The 12,744-nt window shown below is 41.2% G+C and overlaps 1 protein-coding gene across 2 annotated transcripts; it reads left to right on the forward strand.

Moving 5' to 3' along the window:
• Positions 1-714: 714 nt before the first annotated feature.
• Positions 715-8,613, forward strand: rdh14 (retinol dehydrogenase 14). Of its 2 annotated transcripts, XM_033021493.1 has the most exons (3): positions 715-1,113; positions 7,458-8,064; positions 8,116-8,613. In XM_033021493.1, the coding sequence occupies exons 1-3, from the start codon at positions 736-738 to the stop codon at positions 8,124-8,126; spliced, it is 996 nt and encodes a 331-aa protein (XP_032877384.1). In that variant the 5' UTR covers positions 715-735; the 3' UTR covers positions 8,127-8,613. The 2 variants fall into 2 exon arrangements, with proteins under 2 accessions (XP_032877384.1, XP_032877383.1); XM_033021492.1 differs by having other exon boundaries at positions 7,458-8,613.
• The last annotated feature ends 4,131 nt before the right edge of the window (positions 8,614-12,744 follow it).

Consider the following 12,744-nt stretch of genomic DNA (forward strand, 5'->3'; position numbering starts at 1 on the left):
CCCGGGATGCGTGTGTGTCTGTCCCGGGATGTGTCTGTGTCTGTCCCGGGATGTGTGTGTGTGTCTGTGTCTGTCCCGGGATGTGTCTGTGTCTGTCCCGGGATGTCTGTGTGTGTATCTGTGTCTGTCCCGGGATGTGTCTGTGTCTGTGTCTGTGTCTGTCCCGGGATGTGTGTGTGTCTGTCCCGGGATGTGTCTGTGTCTGTCCCGGGATGTGTCTGTGTCTGTGTCTGTCCCGGGATGTGTCTGTGTCTGTCCCGGGATGTGTCTGTGTCTGTCCCGGGATGTGTCTGTGTGTGTGTCTGTCCCGGGATGTGTGTGTGTCTGTGTCTGTCCCGGGATGTGTCTGTGTCTGTCCCGGGATGTGTCTGTGTGTGTGTCTGTCCCGGGATGTGTGTGTGTCTGTGTGTGTATCTGTGTCTGTCTCGGGATGTGTGTGTGTCTGTGTCTGTCCCGGGATGTGTGTGTGTCTGGTCTGTGTCTGTGTCTGTGCCTGTCCCGGGATGTGTGTGTGTCTGGTCTGTGTCTGTCCCGGGATGTGTGTGTGTCTGTGTCTGTGTCTGTCCCGGGATGTGTGTGTGTCTGTGTCTGTGTCTGTGTCTGTCCCGGGATGTGTGTGTCTGGTCTGTGTCTGTGTCTGTGTCTGTGTCTGTGTCTGTGTCTGTGTCTGTGTCTGTGTCTGTGTCTGTCCCGGGCAGGCTGCCCCTTGCGGCGGCCGGTGGCGCTTCAGGTCCGATGTTGCTGCCGCTGTCGGTGGCCGCGCTGACGGCCGTTTACTACCTGGGCCGGTGGCTGATGTCGGGGACCACGGGCCGCGTGTCGAGCCCGGCCTTAGCCCCGACCCCGACCCCGGCCCCAGGCTCCATGCGGGGCAAGACGGTGATCGTGACCGGCGCCAACAGCGGCATCGGCCGGGCGACGGCGAGCGGCCTAGCGCGGCTTCAGGCCCGGGTCATCCTGGCGTGTCGCGACCCGGCCGCAGCCGAGGAGGCGGCTCGCGAAATGCGGCAGCAAGACCGGGGCGACGGCGCGGCCTCCGGGGAGGTGTTGGTCCGACAGCTCGACCTGGCCTCACTCACCTCGGTGCGGAGCTTCTGCCAGCGGATCGTGGAGGTGAGAAACACCCGGGGGAATACTGGGCCTGGGGGTGGATAAATAAACACCCTGGTAAATAGTTGGTGAGGAGCCTGGGGATGGATAAATAAACACCCGGGTAAATAGCTGGTGAGAGGAGGCCTGGGGATGGATAAATAAACACCCGGGTAAATAGCTGGTGTGAGGAGCCTGGGGATGGATAAATAAACACCCGGGGAAATACTGGGCCTGGGGGTGGATAAATAAACACCCGGGTAAATAGTTGGTGAGAGGAGCCTGGGGATGGATAAATAAATACCCGGGTAAATAGTTGGTGAGAGGAGCCTGGGGATGGATAAATAAACACCCGGGTAAATAGTTGGTGAGAGGAGCCTGGGGGTGGATAAATAAACACCCGGGTAAATAGTTGGTGAGGTGTCAGGGGATGGATAAATAAACACCCGGGTAAATACCAGCCAGGGGGACGCAATCCTGCGTGTGGATAAATGCCCTGGGAAATAGAGAACACAAGGAGCTTGGGAATGGCTAAACACAGGTCAGAAGGAGCCTGGTAGTGGAAAAATGCCTAATTAAAGGGTAAAATTGGGCATGAAGAGCCTGTGAGCAGATAAATATTCAGGGCGTGGGGAAACATTGGGAAAGAAGCACTAGGAAATGTTAAAGTATCAGGCAGAAAGAGCCTGGGAGTTGATAAATACGTGGAGAATGGAGAAATCTAGAGTAGAAGAGTGGATAAATACCAGAGGAAATAGGCAGCAGGAGGTGCCTACAAATACCCAGAGAACGAGGAGATACTGGAGAGCAAGAGCCTTGGAGTGAATAAATACATGGGTAATGGACTAAAACTGGGATGAAAGAGACTGTGTATACATGTCTGGGAATGGGGAAAGGCTGTGGAAGTGGATAGTTAACTAGGGTGCAGGATAATATTGGGAAAGAAGAGCCAGGTGAAGATTAATGCAAGGAGGTTGGTGATTGCAAATGTGTATACCTGGAAACAGGAATAACCCTGAGCATGGGAGGACTGAGGGAGAGACACTTGTTGGTTCAGATATCCAAATACATAAAAGGGCCAATTATTGGATGGGATGGTCAGGGAGTACAATTCACATTGCATATGGGAATACCAATGGAGTATACAAAAAGCAAAAGTTTGGAAGAACTCAACTGGTCAAGCCACGCTTATGGAGGCAAAAGTGCATACATTCAATGATGGGATAGCCACCACAGCAAAATAAAGGAATAAAGCACTACAAATGTTTTTGGTCAAAGTCGTAGATTCATACAGCACAGAAGCAGGCCCATTGGCCCAATCTGTTCAACTAAAATGCCCATCTACGCTAGACCCACCTGCCCACAGTTAGTTCATATCCCTCTAATTCTTCCCTATCCACATACATGTCTAAATGCCTTTTAAATGTTGTTTATAGTGCCAATATCTTAAGAATGAGAGAAAGAATCCAGAACTAGGGTAGGAACTGTAGAATCATTGGAATTTAGATCAATAAATCAGAACTAAGATTAGAACAAATGTATCAGATTATCATAATAATCTGTGGCTGCTGGGAAATGAAGGAAAGAATAACTGGGTATATGTAAATAAACAGGAATAGGTCAATGATTCATAACTTGTGAAAGCAACTGCTTGTAAATAAGAGTTGGGGTAGTAAATGTTGGATAGTCAGAAATTGGAAACAACCTGGTGCTGGAGCTCATGACCCAACCCATGGGGGTAATAAATTGAGTTGTTACCTGACTGCAAAACTACCCAGAACTACAAACTTGAACCTACCAGAAGTATTGGCAGTATGAACTAGAGACTTGTTTAAAAAAAAATCTTTATAACTGACTATGTGCCCCTATAAATTATGATGTTTGCTCCATTTTGAAACAAACTGTCTCCTTAATCCTAAACCATGTTCGGCAAATTCCTCATGAACTTTCTAAGATCTTTGCGCTACAATGCCGCTTCTTCAATCCCTTTCAGGCTCATCCCTGTAGGGTTACATATGGTCATCATTCATCCTGCCCATGTGTGCTGCAGCATTTATCAATTCCTAACTGAATCTCAACAATTCAAGATCACTCTCTACACCCACACAGATCTTCATAACATCTGCAAACTTTCAAATGGTGCCCATAATACATACACCTAGATGATTAATAAAAGAGCAACTGTTCAACACTGAGTCCCGTGGGATACCACAGTTCTCAAATTGCTTTCAGTCTCAGGCCTTCTGCCCAGTTCTCAGACAAGATTAATATATTGTTAATGCAGGCCCTTCCTGGGCGACAAACATCCAACTTATGGACATCCGGTATATACGAACGAGCTTCCACAGATATTATTAAATTCAAATGAGAACTATTCTCGAAAAATAAGTCTATTTACATGTAACCTCCCGACAGTAATCAGGCACCTTGTTTGTTCAGAACACAGGCTGCCAGTTTAAATGCAGGAAGACACTTAAGAGAGTACCTTTGGAGATTGACAAAATTCATGTAATAGCAGAATTAGGCCATTCGGCCCATTGAGTCTACTCCACCATTCATTCATGGCTAATCTATCTCTCCCTCTCAACCCAATTCTCCTGCCTTCTCCCTGTAACTTTTGTCGTCTGGGATCAGAATGCCCTGGGATCATTCTCGTAAACCTCCTCTGGTCCCTCACCAACACATCTCTCCTTAGATATGGGACTGTTCACAATACTCCAAATGTGGTCAAACCAGTGCCTTTTCAAGCCTCAGCATTACATCCCAATCTGTTACATAGAAAATAGAAACATAGAAAATAAACATAAATGGCTCCTACACTAAGAGAAGCTAGCAGTTTACCTTCATTCACCATCTTGTTGACTTAAAAAACCCCATTAAAATATGGAAATATGACATATTCCTTGGATTTTCTTGAGAGATACAAATGTCTTCACTCAGCATATGGTTTCCCAGTGACTTTTTACTGGTTTGTCATCAGGAATTTCTACTAATCTGATGTCTGATTCAATGTGGTGCCCATGTACTGACAAGAAAACAGCGAAGCTCATCAAGAAATCAGTGAAGAATCCTCATAGATACGTAAAGGAAGAAATTCAGATGTACTGTATATTCCTGTAAATGCTGGAAGTTGCAGTTGGATTTACCAACTAATCACAGGGATCCCTTCAGTACAACATTGGTACTACAAATAAATCAGACCCTGTCCTTTTGTTGTACACATGCCTTTCCCCAGCTATTAAATATGTGGACAAGTGGTTTTCACAAAATCTTAATTGCTTATGACCTTTAAACAAAGTTTCTGTTTACTTTATCTTACAAGATTGCATATCCATTTCCATAATAAATATTTAAAGATTAGGATTTTTAGTTTCTGAGATCTGATCCTGAATCTGCCTCTGATGTTAAATACTCTTTTAAAAAAAATGTTATATGCACAGCACAGTTGTTTGAGACACTACTAGTGAAATGGAAAATTTGTGATTTAAATCATGGGTCTGTTAACAATATTATTGTTTACACGTGAATTCCATTTGGCAATGTTTTTTGATTTTTCAGATAATTCTCATAATCCCTCTTTTCTATGTGTAGATGCTTGATTTTATCAAGCCCGAACATTTTCCATTCAGTTTGCAGGGTATATGGTTCAATTTAAAACATGCATCCTCATGACTGCATTCCGGTGGGGCAGGATGGTCTTCATCGGTGATTGCCGCACTCAGCAAACCACTAATTACTTGCCCACTGAGAGCATATTGTGGGGGGCATGCTTCTTGCTTCAGCGCTGTACATGTGGACACAATTTCTCAAGTTGCTGATCCACAACTGAGATAACAATAGCTAAAATTGTTATATTAAGTTTATTTTTTTCTTTATGCCTTAGAGGTTTAGTTTTCCTGTGATTCTTTATAGACGTGAACTTTTTCTTACCGATGTGACATGAAGTTGTTGCATCGTGTTGCTTCGGGATAAGCCAAATCTTAGGTTATAGTGAGGGGGTGGTATAATGGAACTTAAATTAATAATACCCCGTGTATAAAGTTTACATGCACCCCCCACTCTTTCAGACTACAAAGCCAGTATTTTGCACCATCATCAGCTTCATTCCATTTAGTCCACAGACTTTTTTCCCCTGTTCACGGACTAAAATTACCAACTACAGCTTGAACCACGGATGCAAAGTTCTTTTTATCTGCAGATGGTCCCTTTTTCAACCTCTCCATTCGCTCAGAAAAGGGTATTTTTTAATGTAGATGGACTAGTTCATTGAAGATTTCTGCAATGTAATTTCTCAAGTAAAGTATATCAGGTGTTGAGAGTGGACAGAAATTTGCTACTGGCAGTGAGTTTGAGTAAATGTAATTGTACTTTTTGTTAATTTTAAAATGCATTTTAAAATGACAGTTTGTGTTTTTAAAATAGTAGCAAATCAATACCAATCACGAGCTCACTATGTTTGGAATGAAACAGACACCAGTGATACTGATAATTATATAAGGAAAACTTAAATTCAGGTCAGATGTACCAAGTACTTAGTTGTTAGTATGTTGAAAACAGAAATGTAACCTATAATCAATATACTTCTGAACAATGTATTTTTCCTGGGATTTTTTTACATATATAATCCTTTTCTTACCGATGTGATATTAGGTGTTGCATCATCTTGTTGGAGGCTAGACATACCTCAAGTTGTAGTGTAGGGGTGATATGATGGAAGTTAAGTGGATACTATCTTGTATAAATCTTAATACTTGCAATTAAACCATTTTTTTGCTTGATATGAACAATGACATCGAAACATATTCACAATGTTTTGTTAATTTTAAACAATTTCTTATTTGTGATGACATTTGGGAGCCATTTCTGTAGTGCGTAACCATCTATTTTTGCTTCTCTTAAAATCCCCCTCAAAGTTCATAATCGTTGAGCTGTACATCACAGAAACATGCTCTTCGGCCCACCTTATCCATGCTGACCAACTGGGCATTCTAGACTAATTCCATTTAGTTCATTAACCGTTAAACCCTTTCCATCCTTATATCTGTCCAAATGTATTTTTTAAAGTTGTGATATATCCACTTCTACAGCTTGTTCGAGTAGCTCATTCCAGATATGTACTAGCCTCTGAATTATAACCATATATAACCATATAACAATTACAGCACGGAAACAGGCCACCTCAGCCCTACAAGTCCGTGCCGAACAATTATTTTCCCTTAGTCCCACCTTCCTGCACTCATACCATAACCCTCCATTCCCTTCTCATCCATATGCCTATCCAATTTATTTTTAAATGATACCATCGAACCTGCCTCCACCACTTCCACTGGAAGCTCATTCCACACCGCTACCACTCTCTGAGTAAAGAAGTTCCCCCTCATGTTACCCCTAAACTTCTGTCCCTTAATTCTGAAGTCATGTCCTCTTGTTTGAATCTTCCCTATTCTCAAAGGGAAAAGCTTGTCCACATCAACTCTGTCTATCCCTCTCATTATTTTAAATTGCCTCTACGGTTCTTCTTAATTCTCTTCCCCTCACCCTAAGCCTATGCCCTCTAGTTTTGGGGAAAAGACTGTGAATGCTCACTTTAACCGTGCCTCTCATGATCTTGTACACCTCACTAATGTCACACCTCGGCCTTCTACACTCCAAGGAAAAAGTCCCAGCCGATACAACTCTCCCTATATCTCAACCCCACAAGCCCAGTAAATTTTCCATTTACTGTTCCTACTCTGGTGTGACATATTAAATTGTAACACATCACATTTAATGGAGTTAATTCCTTGATCCACTTTTCCGACTGATTCCGATCTTCTTGTAAACCAAGATATTCTTCCCCACTGTCCACTGTAGAATCTTTTCGGTGTCATCTGCAAATTTACTCACAATGTTAACTACATTGTCATCCATATCATGAATGTATATAATAGCAGTGGACCCAGCCTCACGGCTTTCAATTTGTTCCAGTCCTCCAATCAGAGAAACAGCACTCCACAAACTACCTTATGAATCCTTTTTCCAAGCTAATTTTGAATCCAAATTGCTAGCTCACATTGGATTCCACGTGTTCTAACCTTCCAGACTAGCTACCATGTGGGACCTTGGCAAAGACCTTGTTAATGTCCATATGGACAATGTTCACTGCCCTACTCTCATCAATCCTCGTGGTGACCTCTGCAAAAAAAAATATTCTCAGATTTGTGAAACACGATTTCGCACACCAAAAGTTCTTACTTTCACTCCCATGTCCATAGCATATTTTGATAATGAATAGATCATTCTGGGAAAGATCCACAAATTCCTTCTTTGTGAGCAGTGCACCAATGTGATGGATGAAAAGTACTTTTTTAACTTCTTCTCTCCATAAGGAAGAACAAAGGCTGGATGTCCTCATCAATAACGCTGGAATTTTCCAGTGTCCCTACATGAAAACCGAGGATAGTTTTGAGATGCAGTTTGGGGTGAATCACCTGGGACACTTCCTTCTCACCAATCTCCTCCTGGATCTCCTCAAGCGGTCTGCCCCAAGCAGAGTGGTGGTAGTGTCCTCCAAGCTCTACAAGTATGGTGAGATCAATTTTGATGATCTGAACAGTGAAAAAAGCTACAACAAAAGTTTTGGGTACAGCAGGAGTAAGCTGGCCAACATCCTGTTCACCCGTGAACTAGCCAAACGTCTGGATGGTACTGGTGTCACGGTAAACGTGCTACACCCAGGAATTGTGCGCACAAACCTGGGAAGACACATCAGTATCCCTTTACTTGGACAACCGATCTTCAAGTTCGTGTCCTGGGCTTTCTTTAAAACTCCAGAACAAGGAGCAGAAACATCTCTCTACCTGGCTACATCTCCTGACGTTGAAGGGGTGTCGGGTGAATATTTTGGAGACTGCAAGCAGGAGGAGTTATTGCCCAAAGCAATGGATGATGCAGTTGCAAAAATGTTGTGGGATGAAAGTGCAAAAATGGTGGGACTGAAATCACCACTGTAAATATTCTATGTTGTAAATATACATTTTGAGTAGATTATTGATTAATTGAATTTCAATAAATCTTTGACTGTATATTTGGAAACCAGTTATTACACCAGGGAATGCAGCCTGGAGTAAATGTTTCAAGTAAATCTTTTATGTTACTAGAAATTATATCAAAATTGTGCGTTGTGAAGAGGCTTGTTTGATGCCATTGGTTTACGCCATAATGTTCAAAATGTTTGAATTAGCAGAATATATTTAAATGAACATCAGTTTGTGTTTTTTGTCGATGACTGCTTCTGCCTTACACCAGTTAACGGAATGTTGTTACTTTGGAGGTCAAAAATGTTATTACGGCACCTAATAACTGTTAAGAAAAGGGGATTGCCCTATTAGGTAATGGCAATGCTCAGTTCTGTTTCGTTGACATTTATTGTTGCAATTTGGCAAGTTTCACTGATCGACCCTTTCTCTCAGCATAACATACAAAACTTCAATCATTTCAAATTTTTTAGCACTTACCAAATAAATACTATTCCTGAAAGCAAAATGTTAGTCTGCTGTTTTGTACTACATAGAGAGATAATGGAGTTAACTAGAAGTTTAACAATATACCTTTAGTAGAGGCAGTGTAATGGAAAGGAAGTTAGTTTTGTTCTGATTTTATGCATCTTTTTCATTTTCTGAAGTACTAGGCATCCCGAGGTTACATAAAATAGTCTGTTCCTGAGAATGAAATGATCCAAGTTGAAAATGACCAGTTTTCCCCTCAAACTTTAAGGTGCAATCATTGGGCTCAACAGCCCTTGCAGAGAGTAGACTGGAGAAGGTCAGCATTGGTGATATGAGTTGTGACCAGCAAGTGAACTGTGATAAATGTTTGTCTGAATACAGCCCGGGTGAAGTGATGTGGGGAGCTGATCTGCAGATCAACATGACAACTGACGGCAGTTCGATAAAAGAAAGGTGACGAGACATGGCTTGGGGTTCATAACATTTGATTATACCTCAAGAAGACTTTGGAGAAGGTATTGGATTAGAGCCTGAAGAAGTGTTCCGACCTGAAATGTCACCTATTCCTTTTCTCCAGAGATGCCGCCTGACCCGTTGAGTTACTCCAGCATTTACCTTCAATATAAACCAGCATCTGCAGTTCCTTCATACAACTTGGATTTTTCTCTGGGTGATCCCTACATAGTTTTATGGAGAAGAGATTTGAATGCTGTGCTCGAGAGCAGAGTCTAGAATAAATTGTGTAAATCGGGTCTTCAACAACATGGGGACCCACTGTTTCATAAATTGGTAGTGTATTTTAATTCCTTCCTTCAATTACTTCAATAACTCAACAGAATTTGTAGCTATTCACTGAAACAATGGGATACCAGAAAAAAGACAAAAAAAAATTCAGAACTGGATTGTAAAAAGTACAAATTTTATGAATGAATAACTATTGAATAATAGCTGTTTTTGCGGGGATGTGCTGATAATTTAGACACAATTATCAGATTTTAACAAAATCCTTTGCATGCAAAATACTAAACATGACTACTTTCATTTACATGACATTGCTGTGTCCCAAACATTATGGTGCCCTGAAATGGGGGGACTATGTTTAAACACAGCTGTAATTTCTAAATGGTGAAACCAAAATGTATAAAAATGGCCTTTAATAAAATCTGACAATGTACCATTTAACCACATGTGATACTTTCTATTACAAATCTCAAATTGTGGAGTACAGAGGCAAATAAATAAATTATGGGTCTTTCTCCCAAACATTATGGAGGGCACTGTAACTTAAACACCTGTACATTTTTGGAGTGTGGCAGGAACCTGGAGCACCCGGGGAAAACCTACGCGGTCAGTCTAAGGGACAATGTACAAACTTTGTAATCCACTTGATCGAACCTCTTCTAAGATTCTTCTTGACCTATGCATGAACTCTCACTTTTCTCTGTTTCCCTTCCTTAGGCGTTCTCGGGCCACAAGACATAACTCACAGCTCCAATGGCCTGAAGTCCATCTTTTATGGTTTCATTGTGATTCTATGAAAGAAATAAGCCTGAAAGTTATCACAGAAAGTCATAAGGAGATCTATTATTTCTTGTTTTCATCTTCATCATAGACTGACAAGACTTTCTTGTTTGGAATGTTATCACATCAGACCAAGCTCTTTACATCTCTATTGATTAATAACTAATGATGAATCCCAGACACTATCCAAATCAGTTGGCTATGGTAAGTAGGCAGTTGCAGGATTGCATGGTGAATTAAAACGATTTGAAGTCAAGAATACCATTGTAAAACTGATCATCAAAATCTTGTGATCTTACCATTAACTGTTCGCTACAGCTGATGTGGAATTAATACTATTAAAAAGTGTAATTAAAATATTAAGTTCACAGACATAGATTATGGACATTGACAGGAGGCACCAGTTTCCATTGATCTTTCAGATGCATTCCTAAAGGTCACAATAATGATTTTCATACTTATAGTTCATTTTCAACTGGATGAAAATGTATCCTTTTTTGGACCTGTTCATCAAGCTTTAACGTTTAGAGTGAATAACAGCATTTGAATGGGGGAAGAGGGAAATAACAAAAAAAAAATTAAGGCAGCTCAGAAAAGAATGGGGAGAATATAGTAATTATGCATAAAAACTTAATATTTAAAATTCCACCAATTAGACATTGCACCTAATCAAGCTATTCTGACATCTGGAAATTAATGGTAAGCTTTTGTGTAGGAAGGAACTGAAGTTCCTGGTTTAAACTGAAGATAGACACAAAATGCTGGAGTAACTGGAGAGAAGGATTGGGTGACGTTTCGGATTGAGACCCTTCTTCAGACTGAACGTTTGTTGTGGGGAGGGAATGCCGGCTTGTGCGGAAGTGACAAAATGGGCAATTTAATGGGCAGATTGTACTTGTTACTTAATGAGCACTCCATCAAAGATCGACATAAAGTGCTAGACTAATTCAGTGGGTCAGGCTGGATTTCTGGAGAAAGGGGATAGGTGACGTTTCGGGTCGGGACCCTTTGTCAGAGAGTGAATAAAGGTCTGAGAAAGGGTCATAACCGAAATGTCACCCATCCTTTTTCTCCAGAGATGCTGCCTGACCTGCTGAGTTACTCCAGCATATTGTGTATCTTTTGTGTAAACCAGCATCTGCAGTTCTTTGTTTCTACATTGGAGCTCTTCACCAAAGTGTTTTTTAAATGACAGCAGATTGAACTCTGCTGCTGGGCGCTTTGTAGAGTGATCCCTGGCATCATCCAAAGTAGATTGGAAGCTACAAGAAGAGGAATTGTGAAAGGGTTTGAGATACACAAACAGGTTTATGTTGCAAAAAAAAGTAAAATTCATAATTGCCTAGACCTGTGTCTGGCAATTTCAACCTAACAAGGAACTGGGATCTCATTGCTCTCTTGCTAAAACCTCTGCCAAAAATGGTCATTGCATTTTAAGAACCTCAATGGAACACAATCATATTTAAATCAATGCCTCTTTATCTTTGTAATAAAAATGAACTGCAGATGCTAGTTTATACCAAAGATAGACACAACATGTTGGAGTAACTTAGCAGGTGAGGCAACATCTCTGGAGAAAATGAGTAGATGACTTTTTGGGTCGGGACCCTTCTTCAGACTAATTGGAGGGGGAACTGGAATCAAGAAAAGACTTGGACACATCAGGGTCAGAAACAGATGACATCAGGCAGGGTGATTTCGATAGGCTGATTGTTGGATAACCATATAACCATATAACAATTACAGCACGGAAACTATAGGATAGGGACAGTGTGATCCCAAGAGGGATACATCGTTGCAAACTGGTACAGGTTTACTGATTTAATGGAGGAAGGGGGAGGGGAATGTTTGCATTTACAGTCATCTCAGTTAAAAATATAGAAAGTAGTGTGATAAAATGTTACAGTGTGACAAAACATGTACATAAGAGAACCGAAGAATAAAATTGTAATTTAACATTTTTTTCAATGAATCACAAATTAATAATAAATACTAAATCCTACAAAATGGTCATTGGGGAGTGAGAGAGATGTAAAAACTCATTTGCTGGTCCTTTTCTTATAGAATTTGATTGACATCTGGCACAGTCTTATGGAAGAAATCCAATTCCAATTGAGAGTGTAATTTCTGTAGGAACAAATCTGTTAGTTTTAATCAATCAGGGTACACCTCTAAAATTATTGCTTTGAAACACCAGTGTTGCGTTAAACTAGCAGTGAAGGGCTGTAACAATCTGAATGTGGAATACTAATTTCTTGAGGGTAGACACTAACAGGATACTAGACAGGTAACAAAAAAACCCCGGGCATCCCCTCCATATAATTCTGGAGAGTCAAAAGAGCACTCGGAACAACAACCGGCTCCTCTCCCTGCCCTGTAGAACGGAGCGGTTCAGGAGATCCTTCACCCCTGCAGCCATTAGATTTTATAATTCGGACCGCTAGGCTGTAGGGGGATGCATTTTGCAATTATTAATTTTTAACTGTTAATTATTGGTCTTTTTAAGTATTTATTGCTCTCAGGTAGTGTCCACATTGTATTCTATGTATTTTCTGTCTGCGTTCGTTTTGAATCTGTGGGTTTGTTGGTTGGGAGCTTCTGGACATCTGAATTTCCCTGAGGGGATCAATAAAGTATTTATTATTAT

This window comes from Amblyraja radiata, chromosome 5, assembly GCF_010909765.2.
Source record: "Amblyraja radiata isolate CabotCenter1 chromosome 5, sAmbRad1.1.pri, whole genome shotgun sequence".
In the NCBI taxonomy this organism is placed as follows: domain Eukaryota; kingdom Metazoa; phylum Chordata; class Chondrichthyes; order Rajiformes; family Rajidae; genus Amblyraja; species Amblyraja radiata.

Excerpts from the sequence above, each read along its gene's own strand:
- rdh14 (XM_033021492.1), top strand. The coding sequence starts at position 736 with ATGTTGCTGCCGCTGTCGGTGGCCGCGCTGACGGCCGTTTACTACCTG. Across the intron at positions 1,114-7,457 it reads TCTGCCAGCGGATCGTGGAG|GAAGAACAAAGGCTGGATGT; the intron begins GTGAGAAACACC and ends TCTCTCCATAAG.